This window comes from Mesoplodon bidens, assembly GCF_964165515.1.
Source record: "Mesoplodon bidens genome assembly, chromosome: 7".
Lineage (NCBI taxonomy): Eukaryota > Metazoa > Chordata > Mammalia > Artiodactyla > Ziphiidae > Mesoplodon > Mesoplodon bidens.
Window position 1 is genome coordinate 23,802,370 of NC_138164.1, and position 21,698 is coordinate 23,824,067.

General features: G+C 41.5%; 1 protein-coding gene across 13 annotated transcripts in view; it reads left to right on the plus strand.

Moving 5' to 3' along the window:
* The window catches only part of EXPH5 (exophilin 5), a 68,730-nt gene that overhangs the window by 31,630 nt on the left and 15,402 nt on the right, over positions 1-21,698 (plus strand). For 3 of the 13 annotated variants that reach the window (XM_081240189.1, XM_081240194.1, XM_081240190.1), the window contains 3 exons: positions 9,223-9,383; positions 11,226-11,388; positions 19,306-19,351. In XM_081240189.1, coding sequence (XP_081096315.1) covers positions 9,223-9,383; positions 11,226-11,388; positions 19,306-19,351 — 370 coding nt within the window. Of the gene's footprint in view, positions 1-8,200; positions 8,315-9,053; positions 9,142-9,222; positions 9,384-11,225; positions 11,389-12,724; positions 12,751-19,305; positions 19,352-21,698 lie in introns of those variants that run through there. The other 10 variants (XM_081240198.1, XM_081240197.1, XM_081240199.1 and 7 more) reach the window with 8 other exon arrangements.

The following is a 21,698-nucleotide window of genomic DNA, read 5'->3' on the forward strand; positions in this document are numbered from 1 at the left end:
TATTTGTTATTGCTATTATTTCACCTGAAGACAGGGAGATTGACCTGATTATGCTTTAAACCCCTTTTCAGTTTTTATAAGATTTCTCAATGATTTAATTCTGATGTGAGAATGATGAGTCTTTTGACCATACATTTTGTTTATTTATTTATTTTTGGCTGTGTTGGGTCTTCATTGCTGCAGGTGGGCTTTCTCTCTAGTTGCAGCGAGCAGGGGCTACTCTTTGTTGTGGTGCACAAGCTTCTCACTGCAGTGGCTTCTCTTGTTGCTGAGCATGGGCTCTAGGTGCACGGGCTTCAGTAGTTGTGGCATGCAGGCTCAGTAGCTCTGGCTCTCAGGCTCTAGAGTGCAGGCTCAGTAGTTGTGGCACACAGGCTTAGTTGCTCTGCGGCATGTGGGGTCTTCCCAGACCAGGGATCGAACCCATGTCCCCTGCATTGACAGGTGGATTCTTTAACCACTGCACCACCAGGGAAGTCCTGACCATACATTTTGGTCAGGACTTCTCATCATTTACTGAGAAGATTTTCTGAGAAGATATCTCCCAGATAATCTCATCTGTGTCCATTTTTTAAAATTGTGCATAACAAACTATCCCAAAGCCTAAAGGCTTAAAATGACTTCAATGTATTAGCTCACAATTCTAAGGGACAGCCGTTTGTTCTGGGCTCAGCTGGGTGGTTCTCCTAGTCTTGCCTGGGATCACTCATTTGGCTCCAGTCGTCTGGCAGCTGGATGGCATCTGGGTGGTCTAAGAAAGCTTCACTCACATCTCTGGCAATTGGTGATAGCACTCCGCTGGGTCCTCCTCTGCACATGAACACATCCTCCAGGAGGCTAGCCCTGGCTTCTTCAGACCAGAGAATCAAGATTCTGAGAGGGAGAGGGCAGAAGCTGCAAGGCTTCTTGAGGCCTAGGCTCAGAAGCCTCAGAATTTCACTTTATCATTTTCAATTGGTCTAAGCAAGCACAAGGCCAGCCCAGATTCAAGGAGGCAGAGGAGGAACAAAGTCACTCCATGAAGGAGTATACCTTCTGCCATGAAAGGAACCATGGACGCCTGCTTTGTAAACAACCTACCGTGTCTTTAACTCTCTTTCACAGGTGACAAAAACAAAGCCAAGGGAGTTAAATATTTGGCCAAGATCACCAGCTAGAACCTGACCCTCATTCAGTGCTCTTTCTACTATTTGATGGCAGCTCAAGAACAGGCCAGAGTTTGGTTCTCAGGGAGCAGACAAGTGGGGCCAAAGACTAGAAGTTAAAGAGACAACTGTGTATCATTTACTGAACGCATTCTCAATGGTTAGTACATAATTAGTCATCAAAATAGAGATGAGGACAGAGACCTGCTCAGAAAAAGGTGGACAAAGAAAAGTGAGTAGCAAAGGTCGGCAAGGGCACAGTGGGGGAGTACAAGGAAGATGGGGAGATGGGTCCATTACTCAAGGATGGAAAACAAAGGAAAAGAAATTTAACATAGAAGGAGGAACCTCAGAGGACAGACTCATTCAGCAGGTGCTAGAATGGAAAAAGACAGCACAGGGCAGACTAAGATTCCTGTGAATGAAGAAAGAGCATTTTGACTTGGAGCAGAGGGCTGGGACTACGGCCCAGCAAGAAAAGACCTGATTTAGTTTAGTCAAGTTAATCAGCCTAGGGGTAGAACAAATTACATGTATAGACAGCAGTCCCTTGTGATATGTTGAGTCAAGCTGCACTAATGAAGCAAATAATCTGTGTACTGGTGATTTGTCTATATGTATGTTGTATGTCCTTTGTAACCTTGAGGTTATTCTCTTGGGTATAAAGTGGACTGTGTGCTCTAAATGACTGGCTGAATATATAACAAACCAAAATAGATGAGGAAGAGCCCCATACAGGCTGGCCATGAACTTGGTTCAACTCCATTTGCAAGCAACTGTTATCTCTCTCAGACTAAGGCTAGCTGAAACTTAAAATATTGTCTTTTTAAGTTTCACACATCAAGTTACCCCTGCTTTATGTTCAGTTTTTTTTTTCTATTTTGCTAATGTTGAGCTAATTTGATGTGTTTTTTTTAAGTAAATAAATGAGTTTTAACCACTGGTTTTACAATTGGTGTGCTCCTTTTAGTACAAGAAGCTCAGTCAACCATTACAAGTATACAGACTGTATTTTATAGTGCACAGGGCTTATGGGTATATAAAGCTTAAGGCGGTAAATTACTGATGCCTAGAGTAATACCTAGAGTAGACTTTTTTTTTTTTTTTTTTTTTTCTGTACGCGGGCCTCTCACTGCTGTGGCCTCTCCCGTTGCGGAGCACAGGCTCCGGACACACAGGCTCCGCGGCCATGGCTCGCGGGCCCAGCCGCTCCGCGGCATGTGGGATCCTCCGGGATAGGGGCACGAACCCGTGTCCCCTGCATCGGCAGGCGGACTCTCAACCACTGCACCACCAGGGAAGCCCTAGAGTAGACTTTTATGTCATTCATAGTTTCCCTTCCTGGGTTATCCTTACTTCAAGGGCCAGAACTATTTATGTTTACTTATTTAGTAATACGTAAACACAATGCTATTTTTTTACTACCTTACCCTTGAATTTTCTCACTCTTGGCTGTACATGTTCACCCACTTCCCTGACAACCTTGGAATACTTCTGCTTTAAAAGCCACTGGATTTCTTCAAAATCTTGCCCTTTCATGTATCTACATATAACCACTATATGGTTTGTTTTTGTTTTTTTTTGCGGTACGCGGGCCTCTCACTGCTGTGCCCTCTCCCGTTGCGGAGCACGGGCTCCGGACGCGCAGCCCCAGTGGCCATGGCTCACGGGCCCAGCCGCTCCGCGGCATGTGGGATCCTCCCGGACAGGGGCACGAACCCGTGTCCCCCGCATCGGCAGGCGGACTCTCAACCACTGCACCACCAGGGAAGCCCCACTATATGGTTTTATATATAGTGACAGTAGTTAATAACACTGTATTGAATATTTCAAAGTTGCTAAGAGAGTAGAGATCTTAAAAGTCCTCATCACAAGAAAAAAAGTTTGTAACTATGTGTGGTGACGGATGTTAACTAGACTTATTGTGGTGATCATTTCACAGTATATACAAATATTGAATCATTATGTTGTACCCCTGAAACTAATGTTGTAAAATTAAAAAAAGTTTTTAAAATTAAATAATAATGTCAATTATACCTCAATAAATTGAGGTATAAGACATTTCATTTCTCATTGTCTTCAGGAGACAAATATTAGCATAAACTACAGATTAATTTTGTTTTAATCTACTCTACTCAGAATGAGGTTTATATGGCTCAACATTCAAATTTTAATCAGAATAGAAGAAACCTGGGGGAAATAACTAAAGCAAATAAGAAAAATAGTTCATATTTTTATTAAACATGCCACATTCCAGTGAAAAACTCTGAGGCGTTGATTTATAAATTTATCAACTGTACAATTGCCAAAATACAACATATAATTAGTAAACGGACATATGGGAAAGTGTTCAAACTTCACTTATCAAAGAAATGTAGCATTTTTTTTAAGAAAACAAAAATTCTTAAAAAATAGCCGCCCACAATTCTAAACGTGTACCTTGCAAGTATTAAATTCAGAAAATAAAAATACTCAAAATAATAATATTTAGTCTTCCAAGGATGCCCACTGGCAGTCTTGTACATTGCTGGCATGAGTAATATTGCTACAGCCATTTTGAGAAGCACTTTGGTAGTGGTAGAAAGAGTCACAAAAACATTTTGACTCTTTGGTCCTATAATCCTACTTCAGTATCTATCAGGGGTACTGTAAAAATAGAAAATGTGCAGTGATGTTCATTAAGCAATACTTATAAGGGAAAATCACAATGTTCTGCACCAGAGGAATAGTAAATAAATTATGGAAATCCTAGTTGTTGGAGTATTATGCAAATATTTAATGATTGCTCCAAAGATAAGTAATGTTGAAGGTGTCTTATATATAACCTTTTTGAAGATTCTACATGCATTATGTGAATGAATGGCATCTTCTATGCACCTATGGAAATTAGGAATTGAGGAATCTTCCTTGATATGTCTCTGTCCCTAACCCTCCAAAGTCATTTAATCACTTGGTGGACAATTTCACCCGCTAAGTAGCTCTGAATACTTTCTACTTTTCTTCCACTTCATCACCATCATCCATGTCCAAGCAAACACCTCTCTCTCTCCTACACCCTATAAGTACCCTGACCACTCTCTCTTGTTCCCCACTGGAATCTTTTCTCCACCTGCTGCTAGGATGATCTTTTGTAAAAAAAATTTATTGAGGTATAATTGACATTATTATTTAATTTTAAAAACTTTTTTTAATTTTACAACATTAGTTTCAGGGGTACAACATAATGATTCAATATTTGTATATACTGTGAAATGATCACCACAATAAGTCTAGTTAACATCCGTCACCACACATAGTTACAAACTTTTTTTCTTGTGATGAGGACTTTTAAGATCTCTACTCTCTTAGCAACTTTGAAATATTCAATACAGTGTTATTAACTACTGTCACTATGCGTACATTACATCCCCATGACTTAATTATTTTATAACTGGAATTTTGTACCTTTTGACCCCCTTTACCCATTTGTCCCATTTCTGTCACCCACTCCCCTCACACCTCTGGCAATCACCAATCTTTTCTCTGTATCTATCAACTTGTTTTTGTTGTTTAAATTTCACATATAAGTGAGGTCATATCGTATTTGTCTTTCTCTGACTTATTTCAATTAGCATAATGCCCTCAAGGTCCATCCATGTTGTCGCAAATGGCATTTCATTCTTTTTATGGCTGAATAGTATTTCATTATATATATGTATGTATAAAGCCACATCTTGTTTATCCATTCATTCATTGATGGACACTTAGGTTGTATCCATATCTTGGCTATTGAAAATAATACTGCAGTGAATACAGGAGTGCACATATGTTTTTGAATTCGTGTTCTCATTTTCTTCAGATAAATACCCAGTAGTGGGATTGCTGGGTCATATGGTGGTTCTATTTTTAGTTTTTTAAGGAACCTCCATACTGTTCTCCATAGGGACTGCACCAAACTGCATTCCCACAAACAGTATATGAGGGCTCCCTTTTCTCCACATCTTTGCTAACATGTTATTTCTTGTCTTTTTGATAATAGCCATTCTGACAGGTATGAAGTGATAGCTCATTGTGGTTTTATTTGCATTTCCCTGATAATTAGTGATACTGAGTATATTTTCATGTGCCTGTTGGCCATCTGTCTGTCTTCTTTGGAAAAATGTCTATTCAGATCCTCTGCCCAAATCAGATAGTTTGCTTTTTTGCCACTGAGTTTTATGAGTTATTTATATATTTTGATAATTAACCCCTCATCAGATAATATGATTTGCAAATACTTTCTCCCATTCAGTAGGTTACCTTTTCATTTTGTTGGGTTCCTTTGCTGTGCAGAAGCTTTTTAGCCTAGGATGATCTTTTAAAAGTACAAATCTGATGTGTCATGCTCCTGCCCAGTCATCAATGCTTTCTCGTTGCTCCAAGACTAAAGGTCCAACTGCTTAACCCAAGCCCCAGTGTTGCATGATCTAGCAGCTGCCTTTCTGCTCTCCCCTTCAGTTATTCTTCTCCACTGCCACATCCCAGCCAGGCCAGCCTCGTTTCAGTTCCTTGCTTCTTGCCTTGGGGGCACTTACTCTATAGCTGCTACCCCTCTGCCTGGAAAGCTCTCTCCCAGAACCGTCTACCCACTACCTTTTGCCTCATCCTTCATCCTTCAGGCCGTATGTCATCTACTTAGGGAAATATTTGCTTCTGCCTCATATAAGCAGGGCCCCTTGTTATATGCTCTCATAACACCTGTTTAATTTTTTTATTGTTTGCCCCCACTCCTACCCCAGCAGAATGTAAATTCCATGAGGGCAAGGACTTGACTTGTTCACTGCTCATTGCCCAGAGTTCAAACGTGTTGAATGAAGAAATCACACTTAACACTCTTTGTTATCTTATATTTGTATAATTATTGGACTCATATCTGTCTCTCTCATTACGTGGTAAGCTCTCTAGGATAGTAGCTATATCAGCTCTTGCCATTGTATCCCTGCATCTTCTCTGCAGGAGGCTTTCCACAAGTATATATTTAATACATTTTATTACAACCATGTGAAAAGTGCAGAGGAAAAGATCACATCAAAAGGGCAGTACTGGGCTTCTCTGGTGGCACAGTGGTTGAGAGTCCGCCTGGTGATGCAGGGGACATGGGTTCGTGCCCTGGTCCGGGAGGATTCCACATGCCGCGAAGCGGCTGGGCCCGTGAGCCATGACCACTGAGCCTGCGTGTCCGGAGCCTGTGCTCCACAATGGGAGAGGCCACAGCAGTGAGAGGCCTGTGTACCGCAAAAAAAAAAAAAAAAAAAAAAAAGGGCAGTACTGATTGCATTAGGATTGTGAAAATATGACTGATTTTTTCACTATCTACAAGAAACATTACAATGTAAAATGATAATATAAATAAAAACTCACATTAAAAAGAAACATATATTGTACTTATTGAATAAACATAATTTTACAAAAATTAAAAGTGGAATTGATACCTGTAATTACTCTGTTCTAAGAGACCAGGTGTTTGATTTTTTTCCCTAGTGTGTCTAAATGGGTGCATCATTTTCACACAGCTATAAGCATAGATAAAATGTTGTACTTTGTTTTTTCTGCTTCATGTTATGTCACATGCTACATTGCCTGAGTAATTATTTTTAGCAACTGCATAATGTTCAGTTAAATTCATGTATTTTGTGGGGGATGGGGAGTGGGAGGGTATTTCTTTAAGATACATGTCCTAGAGTAGAATTCACACCGTCTAAGTATTCACATAGTGGTACAGATTTCTGACTTCATTGGCCAAATGTTGAAAAGAAACAGGCAGTGATGGGCTTCCCTGGTGGCGCAGTGGTTGAGAGTCTGCCTGCCGATGCAGGGGACACGGGTTCGTGCCCCGGTCCGGGAAGATCCCACATGCCGCGGAGCGGCTGGGCCCGTGAGCCATGGCCGCTGAGCCTGCGCGTCCGGAGCCTGTGCTCCACAGTGGGAGAGGCCACAACAGTGAGAGGCCCGCGTACCGCAAAAAAAAAAAAAAAAAAAAAAGAAACAGGCAGTGATGGATTTGAGTGCAAGTGTGGAATGAGTGCTTGAGATGAAATTAAATGAAGTGTGATTATTTTAAAAGAGAGTCAATGTTATATGGAGGCTTTAGAAAAAAATAATAAAGTTACGTTTATTAGAGAGTTGCTAAGTCGGGTAGCTTGACTGTCCTCTGAAATGAGAAGGATGTGTTGAGAAGTGGGCAGGGATGCTGCTGAATGTTGGGGTCTGATAATTAGGAAGGGTTTTTGAGGAACTAGAGGTGATGTACAAATGTGGCACATTAGGGAATTTCCTGGAGGTCCAGTGGTTAGGGCTTAGCAATTTCACTGCCTGGGGCCCGGGTTCGATCCCTGGCTGGGAAACTAAGATCCTGCAAGCTGCGAGGTGTGCCCCCCCCAAAAAATATATATATATGTATATATATATGACATTAATAAATGAGGTAGTAATAAGTTGGAGGCAGCCAGTACTGGTTAGAAGCACGTACTTGTGGTCTCTTAGTCTGTTAGTAAGAATAGTAGCAATAGAGACAGGAGTGACCAGGTGTCAGAGGGACGGCAATGGCAAAATGGGAGGCACCAATGCAAATTATGTGGACTAGACATGATGACTGTTGCGTAATGCTTTTCAAAATGCAAGTCTGGGCAGAATGGCCTCTGGCTTCCCTCTTGATTATTTTATAAAATGACAGTATCATAGCCCCAAGCAGGAGCCTGACTTACAATCATCACAGTTCGTTGCCTTTAACCCCAAATTAGCCATTCTGCAGCTGTCTTGCTCACCACTTTCTTAGGAATACAAACTCTCTAACACTTGTGCTTCACAGAGGGCCCTGGATAAAGGGCAACTGCAGAGTCACATGAACTTCTTTCCAAAACAGCAGAACTTCTTGAGCTTGGGGCCCAACAAGAAGCCTGGCTTTTTCATCAGAGCTTTGTCAAGCTGACCACTTGATGAAATTTGTCATTATGTTCTTCAGACTCCCCTTTCTGCTTTATTTGCCTCAGTCCAGGGCAGTCTCCCTCTGGATTAAATATTCTCTCATTTCCAAACAGTTCTAGGGTCCTCCTGAAATGGAGCAAATGATCGGCTTTAAAAATAAAAAATCACAACTGATGATTTAACTAAGGACTTAGAGCAGCATTTTCATTTGAAAGAAGACTAAGCAGGTAAGGGCAGGGGAGAAGGAAAAAGAAATAATGGCAGGATTTCAGTTCTGGCACTCTGGAAGTGTGGGTCAGACACATTTGTGCTTTGGATGACCTTTCCTATCCATCTCAAATCATACTGCCCTTAACTACTGAGCATTAGCCATGTCCTCATTCATGGGCTTTTGTGTTTGTGTGTTTAAAGAATTACATTATCTAAGACCGTTACATTCAACAATTTCTTTTCTGCATGTAAGCTTTTCTCTTTGACCACTGAATGGGCAATATTCACCATTGAATCCCCATTGCCTTCACGGGACCTGTTACATAAGCATAGCTCAATAAACATCTAATCATTAATGAATGAATGAATGAGTAATCAGAACTAGAATATTCTGGGCCTCCCTGGTGGCGCAGTGGTTGAGAGTCCGCCTGCGGATGCAGGGGATACGGGTTCGTGCCCCGGTCTGGGAGGATCCCATATGCCGCGGAGCGGCTGGGCCCGTGAGCCATGGCCACTGGGCCTGCGCGTCCGGAGCCTGTGCTCCGCAACGGGAGAGGCCACGACAGTGAGAGGCCCGCATACCGCAAAAAGAGAACTAGAATATTCTGGTTTCCCCATGTCATTAAAATATCTATCATTCAGTTGCATTATTAGGTCAGGTTTGCCCAATGCTCAACCCACATTGTCCTCAGCAACTTGATTATTTCAACTACTAGCAGACACTTTTAGATTCTCATCGAATTTATGTGATTACAGCCAAAATACATCCATGGTGGTGAAGAGGAAACTCCGACTAGAGCCAATTTTTCCCCTGGACTTATAGTTTATGCAACTCCTCCACTAGGTAAAGTTTGACCCATCACATGAGTTTGCACTTCATGCGAAGAAATTTAAAGCATGCATTGATATTTTTGTTTTATTTCAGCAAACTCCAGAAGACAAAGAGGGATATCAGATGGCTTCAAGGAGTAACTGGTAAATGGTTTGAAGAAGTTCAAAGGAAAAAGTTTTGCAATGAAACAGATGTTAGCCAAATGTTAAAACAACCAGTTACATACAGACTGAGAAAGGGGATGGCAGAAAATGGTGAGCTCTTAGGGCACCTCGTTGTAGATAAAGGCTCAGTGGGATCTCCAATTTAACCAATCCACGTTCAGGACTATTTTTAAATCATAAGGGGCAAAATTCACAATAAAAAGAGTGAACTGAAAATGGACTGTACTGTCTTGAGGGTATGTTTTTAGAGTCAGGCAAGATAGCACAATGGTTAAGAACACAGGCATCAGTATCAAAAAGGGCCTGGATTCAAATCTCCACTGTATGTCTCTATATTCTCTATTCTATCAGAATTCATGTGACTCTGTTCAAGTTACTTATTCTTATTCTCTATAAGCCTCAATTTTCTCATCTTTAAATGGGAATGATAATACCTACTTCACAAGGTGGTTGTGAGAATTAAATAAAATAATACGTATAAAGTACTGAACTCTAATACAGTAAGCATGTAAATAAATGGGATGATGATGCACAAGGAGGGGGAGACAGAGGAAGGGAGGGAAAGGAAAACAGGACATGAGGGGGGTTAGGAGGGGGAAGGTGGTAGAGAAGCTGCCACCCTTCTGGTACTTTGGTAACTTAAACCCCATAAATGAGGTCAAACAAATGCCTTCCTTGGACATTCTAACTTTGTGACTACCATCATGTCTCTCACCTTCACCAATCGCTTATTTTTTAATCTGTAAATGAGGATAATAAAAACTGCTTTCTCAGGACTATTTGGGAATAACAAAGTGCATTAGAAATTTTAAGTAGCGGAACAGTGTAAAGTATCTCTCTACTGGTAGAGTCACATTGACTGCTTTTGTTATATGTTACTAACATTAGTAACATTGAGAAACATGTAACAATATATCTAAACTTATATATTGGAAATATTTTGCAACTCCCATAAAAAAGAAATCTATCTAAAAAGTTCACAATTCAGATTTTTAGATTAACCCCATATATACCATGATGAATTTCCCCTTACCTTGAATTCCTCATTTAAAAACTCAGCATGTCCAAAAGTATTACAGCATGATGGAACTGGTATATGTTGAGCATGCCTTAGAATTTTTAATACTCATATATAATATCATATATTATCTATACATATATATTATACATATTTATATTACATGCATACCCACATATAAACCGTATATGTAGCAAATACATGTGCACAGAGATGTTAATGGGAATAAGGAGCACTCTAAAGGGCTTAATTACCTTTTCCTTTACTTTCTTTGATATGAAAAGTCACGTAGTCTATCACTATGTTTTTGTTTGTTTGTTTGTTTGTTTGTTTGTTTTTGCGGTACGCGGGCCTGTCACTGTTGTGGCCTCTCCCGTTGCGGAGCACAGGCTCCGGTCGCACAGGCTCAGCGGCCATGGCTCATGGGCCCAGCCACTCCGCGGCATGTGGGATCCTCCCAGACCGGGGCACGAACCCGTGTCCCCTGCATCGGCAGGTGGACTCTCAACCACTGCGCCCCCAGGGAAGCCCTATCACTATGTTTTTAAAGCACCAAAATAAAAATTTCTGAAGGATAGGGTAGTTAAGAGCAGCACGAGAACCGGATGAGGTCCCTAACACACTACCTTTGGCTTTGGATTGCCCTGGGGAAAACACATTGAGAAAGTGTCCCAGCTGGTATGAGGGGAAGGATGTCCTGCAGAGCTGCAGGCCCCAGCACCTACTGAAAGACTCCCCACTCTTAATGAGGCTCCTCCACTCAGCAGAACCAAGAGGCACAGGGCGCCCCCTAGTCCCGAGGTCTTCATGTGGGGATGCCTGCGATCCTAGACTGCATGGGTGGGGGTGTTAGTTCTCCAAGAGTATTCACCTGGAAATATTAATCATGCAAAATTTTTACAATTTTCTTTTAGATCCTATGGAATTACAAACATCAAGATCTAAAAATATACCTAATCAAAGAAACCCAACATCCGTTCCTTCTCGGCTGAGCTTCAGATCATCATTTGCTTCCCTGTTCTCATTCAGAAAATCCAGAAAGGAAACTTTAAAGCTTCAACCGCTGGGAGAGAAAGAGTGAGTTAAACTCAGCTCCTGTGACAGCTCATTAGTTATCTGATACCAGAGCCCACCAGCCTGTTTTGTGTTCAGAATGTTTAATGTTCTTAGAATTTAATTTCAGATAGTAACAAAGGAAACAGGGCTGAGCCCTCAAAGGGACAAAGTCCTTATGAAACTTTGAAATTGGGCTCATCTGAAATCCAACTTCTAACCAACTGCACAGGTCTCAGGAGGTGGACATGGTGAATGATGGATTAAATGTTGAGAAATAATTATTGACAGTTTCTCCACTGCTCCAAGAGCCTGATCTTTGCCCTGGTCAGGAAGATACATTTATTTATTTTTTATTTATTTATTTTTTAATTTTATTATTTTTTAGAATAATTCTTTATTTATTTTATTTATTTTTGGCTGTGTTGAATCTTCGTTTCTGTGCGAGGGCTTTCTCTAGTTGCGGCAAGTGGGGGCCACTCTTCATCGCGGTGCGCGGGCCTCACTGTCGTGGCCTCTCTTGTTGCGGAGCACAGGCTCCAGACACGCAGGCTCAATAATTGTGGCTCACGGGCCCAGTTGCTCCGCGGCATGCGGGATCTTCCCAGACCAGGGCTCGAACCCGTGTCCTCCGCACTGGCAGGCAGACTCTCAACCACTGCGCCACCAGGGAAGCCCAGGAAGATACATTTAAATTGAAACTACTCCTTACTTGGGGAGTATGTGTGTCAGGAGAATTGCAGTATAAAGAGTAAATGAGCATAAATGAGATGAGCAAAGAGTAGAGAAAAACTGAATTATGAAATGGAGAAAAAAATATATTACCATCATTAAAAATATTGAGGACAGCCATTCTTCTGTAGTTGCTTGGAATTTAAACTTAAGGTGAAGGAGAGGAAACTCTGAGAGCAGTGGAGATATTGTTCCAGATGGTTCCCAGTTGAGAACTGTGTAAATGAGTTCATCTTGACTCATTACGTTGTTGGATTGTTTTGTGAAAAACAAGCAAGGCTTTGCTTACATGCAATTTGCTGACTGCTAAATATTTTCAGCGTGTCTTCCTGGTTGAAAAGCTTCCCACCCTCTTAAGGTGTTGGCTTGGCACATGATGTGTTCCATGTGTGCCATTAAGAGTGCATTGCAGCTCTAAATAAAAGGTGTTGGAGGTCACTCTTGCTGAAAAACAGCAGGCAGCAAGCAGCTTGGTGAAGTATGCAATGAGGCTCCTGACTCGTAGAGGAGCTCTTGGGGGAATGGAAGGTTTTTGCTTCCAGCTTTCACCTGAGGCTGTTTTTGTCTTTGAGGAAATAGTGAAGAGCTGAACAAAATGTAGATTCATGTGATCGTTTCTACCAGAGTCACTTACGAGGAAATACTCTTCAAATAGTGAGTAGCTTTTCTTTGTAAAAAATGTTTTAAACACTAGTAATTCTCTTATTTGGGAATTTAAAATTGAGGAGTATTTCCTTTATAGGAAATATTATTTTTAAGGAGAAAAGAAATATTCCTAATGTGTAGTGTGGCTGAGACTTATGATGTAATTTGTGTAATTTAGGTAATTTTCTTCAAGGCAGAGTTTTATTGTAGCTGAACAATCTAACATTAGAAAACTAGGAAAAGTTGAGGAAACTGTTAACTCTATTGACAAGTTATTTCCAAGCTCATATTGTAAGTTGCTGCCAAAGTGGATCAAAGAAGATGAAAGATCTATAATCTTCATTCTGGGTATCATGTATTTTAGTTATAGACCAAATTGAAAAAAATGAAACTCTTGCAAAATTCTGTTTAGCAATTGTTCTTCTTAAATATCACAATGACTTGTAGCTGTCTTTTAGCCAAACACAGGATACAAAAATGAAACAAATTTTATCCTTTAAGCATGTGTGTGTGTTACAGTTTTCAGAATTTGCCATCTTTAAATACATTTTATGTTCAAACCATAAGTGGGAATAATTGTGCTGGTGCAAAATGTAATGAAGGCACTGTTTTGTGCTCCTAATAGGTTTCAGAAGATAAAACATGAAAATATGCCCTTTTTATTTTTAAATATGAACATGACCTAAATATCTGGATCTAAATCCTGAATCTGAATGTGTGTGCTGGGGGAAGGGTGTTTTTTTTGTTTTTGTTTTTTTGTTGTTGTTGTTGGGTTGGGTTTTTTTTTGTGGTACGCGGGCCTCTCGCTGTTGTGGCCTCTCCCGTTGCGGAGCACAGGCTCCGGACGTGCAGGCTCAGCGGCCATGGCTCACGGTCCCAGCCGCTCCGCGGCATGTGGGATCCTCCCGGACCGGGGCACAAACCCGTGTCCCCTGCATTGGCAGGCGGACTCCCAACCACTGCGCCACCAGAGAAGCCCGGGAAGGGTGTTTTTAAGGGAGCATAGTACTATGGTAGGACTATAAATTGTGTGTCATACATTCCGAGGGGCCCTTTATTCTTAAGTAGAGCTTTTTTCCTTCGGCAGTTCTGATTTTTTTCAAAATACAGAATCAAGCTTCAGCATACAGACTCTGGTTCAGGAACTCCTCCTTGCCTATAAACGCAGTGGGAGGAACTGACAAAGAGCCCCAGAGGGGAGCACAGTCATCCTGTGCGAGGCAGGTTTCTACTTGCTGAAGCCATCAAGACTCAACTTTGTCACACTCTGTCCTCTGGAGGACAAGTCAGCAAAGCAGTTTAAGAGGATCTTCTGCAAATCACAGAAAGAAAGCCAACCCCTAGAAAGCCATGGGAACATAGTGACTTCATTAATTAATAAAAAGGCAAAAAGTTTTGCTATTTCTGATTCAAATATGACTACTGAAGTTTCTCCTCCCAAATTTATGTACTTCCCAAATTATCCCCTTATTATTTTAATCCTATTTGTAAATGATTGAACTGTACTCTCTATGACTCTACCACAACCCCAGGAACAAAGAAATTTTTCCATTAATGTTTTAATTCATTTATTGCTAGCCAAAAGTTCAAGAAAACATACGTATACAATTGTACCTTGGTATCTGCAGGGGATTGGTTCTGGGAACCTCCTGCGGATACCAAAACCCACAGGTGCTCAAGTATCTTATACAAAATGTACAGTTAGCCCTCCATAGCCACAGATTCAGCCAACCAGGGTTCCATCCGCAGTTAGCTGAATCCGCAGAACCTGTGGACACTGAGGGCTGACTGGACTGTGTATCTTTCTCCTAATATTTCCCTGTAAGTTATGTTTCCTTGTGTCTCGTTTTGGGGTGTTTATTGCCTGAGATATGGTGCTCAGTCCCTGCCACAGAATTTCAGTAACTCCATCACCTCCACATAGTTCAGCAAGTACCTAATAGCTTATCATGAGCTTATAAATGCAGCCTTCCTGGCTGCCCAGCAGTATCTGCAGTTACTTTTTCTTATTCCAGACCCCCGGTTATTCCACTGATGCACCCCTCACCGTGAATAGGTGATGTGCCACCCTCTGTTCCATGCACCAACACACTCCACAATGAAGTCGTCCCTGCAAAGGGGCCCCTTCACGTCTACACACATTCTTAAAGCTATGAAGCCATGTGCCACCAATTCATGATGGTGATTTTAGAGATGTTGATTGTTTTCCCCTCTACACTTTCCTTTGTTGTAGTCCCAAGGACTAGGGCAAAGTGGAAGTACAAGAGAACTAGTTCATAAGACTCATGAGTAACACGTACAGTTAAATTTAAGTTGGCTTCTTTCCTTTGAGGACCATCACAGTGTATAGCATACAGTAAGTACTCACCACACAGCTCTGATTATAGCGTGACAGCTGCTCTCCTGGAGTGAGGGTATGCCTGCCCACTACCCTGTTCCTTTCGGATGATTTTTTTACCTGAGGATGCAGAGTTTTGGTGGGTGCCCAAATTTACCTGATCTATCATAGGATGTACACAGCCTAGGCAGTCCAGTTTACATAAGCAAAAGATCAAATGCTATTTTGGAAAGTTTAAAAGGCAGATTACTGTTTTCCCTGGATTCTGTTTTCTGTCTGTCTCTCTCACTCTTCCTTTTTCTCTCTTTCCAAATGTTTTTGGAAACATGCTGCCTTCCTTTTTCCTGCTAAGTGACTAGGCTTCAGTTGGAGGACACAGGAATGTAAGACACCTAGATCAAAGGAGAGATCAGAGTAAGCAAAATCCTTCTCTGGAAATTCTTCTTCAGTGATCCCAGGTGTGGTGTCCACAGATAAACAATAGGATTGTGGTGACAGGAGGGAGAAGCATGACAAAGGGAGTGGCTCCCATTATTAGAATTTCATCAGCATTTTTAAATAATGACAGATAACCAGGCCCTAGCCTTGAGATTCTGATTCAGGTCTGAAGTGGAGCACTTTATTTATTTTTAATTCCCTAGGATATTTGGATGCTCATCCAGGTTTGGGAGCCATGGTGGCAGAGCTTCCTACCCCCATTTTGGCAAGGGCCATCAGAATTCCTGGCATGGTACTAATAGCTGAGGTGATAACTTCTCTTTCATTTATTTATCAAAGTCCTGCTCTGGATCAGATACTGTGTTTAGTGCTGGAGATAAAATCGTGAAAATAAGGCGAAGTCGTCCCCACCTGGAGGACTTCAGAATCTAGTAGGGAACACCAGATGACTGCGTGTGGTTGGGCAGAACTCTAGGAAGTGCTGATCACATCGCAATCATCATGGATTTATTCGTATATTCATTATGGCAGTTTTCTGGCAAATGTCAGTAAGGATCTTGAGGAAGGGATGCTCTTTAGAAAACACACAGGGGTGACCTCTGAGTGACAGCCTGGGTGACAGCCGAGTACGCTGATGATTATGGTATCATATGGTGAGTGCTGTGGTGGATGCATGGTATTCCTGCCATGAGAACATTATAGGAGAAGCAGTTAATTCAGACTGGAGGATACAGAAGCATTCCTGGAAAAAGAGAGCCAATTTCTTTTTTCTTTTTTTTTTTTTTTTTGCTTTACGCGGGCCCCTCACTGTTGTGGCCTCTCCCTTTGCAGAGCACAGGCTCTGGACGCACAGGCTCAGCGGCCATGGCTCACGGGCCCAGACGCTCCGCGGCATGTGGGATCGTCCCGGATCGGGGCACGAACCCGTGTCCCCTGCATCGGCAGGCGGACTCTCAACCACTGCGCCACCAGGGAAGCCCAAGAGAGCCAATTTCTGAAGGACACACAGGACTGAGCGAGGCAATTAAGAGTTAGGAGGTTGCGCTGGGCAGAAAGAATGGTTCAGCAAAGATGCAGAGACTGGAAACAAGCAAGAACTCATCTAGGTCATTGAGGCTCAGTGACCAAGTATGAGGAGAGGCTGATAAGAGGTGGGGTTCGAGCAGCTGGCAAAGGCCGGAACATAGGAACCTTATACATGCAATGCTAAGGAGCTTGGACTTGATCCTTTAGACAGCAGGGAGCCCTTAATCACTTTTTCTAAAAATACCATTCTTTTCCTTATTATATATATTATATATGTATATGTACTCATATATAAAACATAAAATCACCCCCCACCCACTGACCTGGACAAACACTAATTATTTTGGTATATTTCCTGCGTGTGTGCATATTGTATATATTTTTTTTCATTAAACAGAGAAGTGACATAATGAGATTTTCATTTTAGAAAAATCACTTTAGCACAGTGGTTCTCAAGCAGGGGCAATTTTGCACGCCAAAAGCCACTTGACAATGTCTAAAGACATTTCTGGTTTTCATAACTGAAGGGTGGGTGCTATTGGCATCTAGTGGGTAGGGGTCAGAGATGTTGCTAAACATCATATAACACATGTGACAAACCACTACACTGAAGAAATGCCGGTAGTACCAAGGCTGAGAAACTGCTCTACCTATAGCTGGTGAAGTGGGAGTATATGTGAGAGATCTTTAAGGTATGGCTCAGTAGGACTTGTAAGCAAATGCAGGTGAGATAGCTTACAATCTCTTGAAATCACCAAGTCCAGAGGACTTTAACCAGCATAGCTTTTGTGATTGCACTGTTGTTTTTATTCACTCTACAAGTGGAAGCCTTTCACATCAGAAACATAAATTAACTTGAAGGCGGGCCTGGAAGTGACCATGGAGACTCTGGGCCTCCAAGTCTCCTGAGTCCTATACGCTGCCTGCAACCTAAATCCACACGGCCTTGCACACTGTCAGGGAACATGCATCCTCCCACTCACAGCACACCCTCCCACTCGGTGACACTGTCTCAGCTGTGCCACCTGCTACCCTCAGAAACTGATTCTTGCCCCTGCTCCCTTCACTCCAAATCAGACCAGGGGCCTGGCTGAGCTGATGAGAGTGCTGAGCTGCGCAGCGACACCATGAAGCCGGCAGCTCCGCAGGGCTCTGGAACGAATCTTCACAATCTGGACATTCTCTTGGCTCCAGGCAAATTGAATTCCTTGCCAGTTCCCCGCCTCCCTTACTCTCTTACATCTCAGGCTTGTGCTCCTGCTGTTCTTTTCCTCTCATACCTGTTCGACCACCACCTTCTCTCCCTGTTGCCTTCCCGTTTACCTCGGCAAGTGCTCACCGGCCCCTCTGCATTTTCAGCATATTTTACTTAAGCCTCTGTATTGTCCTTTTCACATTGTGGCTTGCACTTTGGCTTTTTATGTATCTAATCTTTCCTATCATAAAGCGTCTCAGAGAACAGGGTCTCTATCTCAGGCATATTTATTTCCTCCAAAGCCCTCAAAATAGTGCCTAGCATGTAGAAGGCTTGCAAGCTCAGTAAAGCTGTATGAAAAGGAAGCATATGAATATAAACAGTATTTCAACTTCTAAATATTATTAGTATAGAGCTGGTATTTCAGAATAATACGAAAAAATTTTTTAATTTTAATTTCTGTTTAAATTTTGAGCTAAACTATAAAATACATGTTGGTATCTTTTAAATATAAAATTGCTTGGCCTCCCAGGTTTTATGCTTAACTTTCAAGAACCATGAAGCAACTAGGAGTTTGAATAAGGAAAACTGCATCTTGCCACTTTCAATTGATCTGACCTAGAGTCTCAGTTTGTTTAATTCTTGATTCCATCTTGCTGTTCTCTTAGCGAAGGAGAGGACTTGATTTCATACAAGAGCTCTGAGTCATTATGGTCTATTAACTCTTAAGCTGCAATTCAGGCAGCATACCCTGGCATAGGATTATAGATTTTAAAAAATCAAAATTTATCTCACTTTTGGACCTATGTCTTTAAAATTTTTCACCTTCTACTGAATTTTAGAGAAGCAACGTAAATAGTAAAAGTATAATTGTTCTCCTTCAAGATGATTTCATAATAAATAAGGCATATTTATAAAAATAAGCATCCTGAAGTCATCCTTATAAGGTTTGCTTTTTAAAAAATTCCCTTAAGAATTGTTGAGTCTGGTTCTGACTTACTCTCTCTTTAAAATAAAAATGTACAGAAGCAGAAAATCTGTTTCCCATTTACAAGAAAATTCTGTGTGCCATACTGATCAAGAATGAGAGCTCTAGGTTCAGTCAGCCTGTGGCCGGCTCTGAGCTCAGCCACTATGTACCTTGTATAGTGTCTTCTAACTTCTCTGATCTGTAAAATGAGAGTTGTCATAGTATCCACTTGACAAGAGTGATGTATTTAAATGAGATAACATGCCTATAGAGCATGAGAATACTGCCTGACACACAGTAAACACTCAACAAATATAACTGTTTTTGTAATTAAGTCTTCATGCTATGTTCAAGTACAAATCCACTATTATGTAATTTTTCTTGGCTACCTGAGTGACAAAGATGTAAAACATTGATCCTAAGCAAGAATAGGAAAATGTTTCTGAAAGATTTTTCAACAGTGCACTAAGAAATGTCTCCCTACTAAGCATCAGAAATATATCTTCTCAAGATATCAAGATATAATAGCAAACATGCTATTGATTTTCCAAAAGTTAGGCACTTCTTCAAAGAAGTTATTTCAAATTCTTTTCACAGATGTGACGACCACATACCTCCTGTGTCTGTGAGGGGAACTGCTTTGGTAAGTAACCAAAGAACTAAAGGTTATGCTGAAGAACTCAGAATTAATGTAATTCCTGATTGGCTACCTACTTAAATAGAATTCTCATTGGCGCAGTTTGAAATTTCCTTGAGAAGCTTAGATTTCTCCTACAGAGTTCAAAGTTTCCCAGCTGTGATCTGTTTCCAGTTGGCTGTGGTACTAAAATACTCAAACAGCAGGCTGTGCCAGGAGGAGTGAGGCCATTGTGTGTCCACAGAGACTGTCGTTAGCACCTCTGATATTTTACCACGTGTCAGTCCTGTACAGCCCTAAAATGTTCGACAGAGGAAGAATTTATTTGGGGATAGCAGAGGAATTGCAATTTGGGGCATGCAAACTGTAGCGAGCTGCAGGCAAGTCTGCTGAGGGTTTGGGGTAGGCTGTATTTGGGCAGGGAATGTAAAGAGGGGAGAGTTCAGTTTGAGGCTGTCAAAATCAATGGAGACCAGCTTTGAAAATTTCCAAATAAACTTCAAACCAGTGTGGGTCTGCGCTAGACCTATTCCGGGCAACATCATCATTTGTATTCAAAGAGGAAGCCACTGATAGGTGAGATGCATTTGGACAAAACAGGTTCACAGGAGGGGACTGACCCAACAGGACCTCCACTTAAAGGGCTTAAATTTAAATTTATCTCTGTGTTCACATGCTTATAAGATTGAGAAGCTTTAAGTTTTCTGTTTCTTACTTTTTTGCTGTCATGACTTTTGATCTACACACACTTGTGTCTTCCTGTGTAACTCATATGGTTTGGCAATGAAAGAAAGATGGAGTTTTGGAAGGTACCTAAGAGTGCAGGAGGAAGGTAGAGGCATGTCTCAATTGATGGCCCTTAGTACTAATATCTACCTTTCTCTCTCTTCTTTTTTCAAAAAGCATGAGATAGAATTCTGGTGAGGAGTGCATATAAACAGAGGTTCTTTACTTCACAAACAAAAGTGAGCCTCCTTTCTTCTTCAGAGTAATGCTACTTCTTTCTAGGTAACATTGAGCCCTATCTCTCTCCTTTATATTCTTGAGCCCCAACCATGACACCAGCAGCAGCAACTGCTACATTCTGATGGAGAACTTGCTATCATCCAGGTACTTGACATGGGTCACTTCATTTAATCCCCAGAGGTAATCTATGAAGTATGTACTATTATTATTCCCATTTAAAGATGAAGAAACTGAGGTTCAGAGAATTTAAAGATCATGTTCAAGGTCACACTGGAAAATGGTATAATCAGGATTGAAAAACCCGGGTCTCTGTTAACTCGGTAGCCAGAAGTCAAAAATGCCTACAGCTCCAACAGCCCCAAAGCCCTGTTTGTTTATGAGCCCCAGTTGCTTGCTACCTGCAGACTCTCCTTTAACTGAGCAGTGGACTGAACTGGCACACATGCAGCTTTGTTCTCTAAAAGGACAGAGCCCTACTTCAGGATGCTCCTGTGCTCTTGCTTTTCCTCAGAAAAGTGCTCAGAGCTAACCCTCCTTTCCCATTTAAGAGCCATGGGGTCTGAAACAAATGAGGAACATAAAAAGAAATGTGAGCACCTAGAAGTTATAAAACAGGAGAGCTAATCTGGAGTACTTGGGATTTGAAAGTCCAGTCTGAGGATTAGTAGATATCCTTCTTTGGCACTCTTAATTGCTGCTTGCCTTAAACCATTTTACTGCTCAGAGCATGTCAATCTAAAAAAGTAAGAACTGGAAATATAAATGAAACTCAAGCCGATGATTGTAGCTCCCAGTTAATAACTATTATAAAAAGTAGGAGAGAGAAAATAATGAAACTATTGTTGAAGACAAGGGTTTTGTATAACATGTAGATCTCCATTATTTATCCATGAAAGTCCTATCCCCTTAACCTGCAGAGAGCTGGAATTTGGCCTTTGATGCCACAGGGATTCTTGCCAAGATTTAAGATAATGAACTTCCTCTCACTTGGTTGGTAGCGTAGCAGGAATGGTACAAGGGGGATTCCAACATTTTGTAGGAGGTTGTACTACATTCTTGGATGACCTTCCATTCAAAGAGAAGGAAGCTGGGACTTCCCTGGGGTCCAGTGGTTAAGACTTCGTGCTCCCAATGCAGGGGGCCCGGGTTCGATCCCTGGTCAGGGAACTTGATCCCATATGCATGCACAACTAAGAGTTTGCATGCCACAACTAAGAGCCTGCATGCCACAACTAAAAGATCCCACGTACTGCAACTAAGACCCAGCACAGCCAAATAAATAAATAAATATTTTTTTAAAAAGAGAGAGAAGGAAGCTTCTATTTATACATATACATCAGGGACTTCCCTCTTGGCGCAGTGGTTAGGAATCTGCCTGCCAATGCAG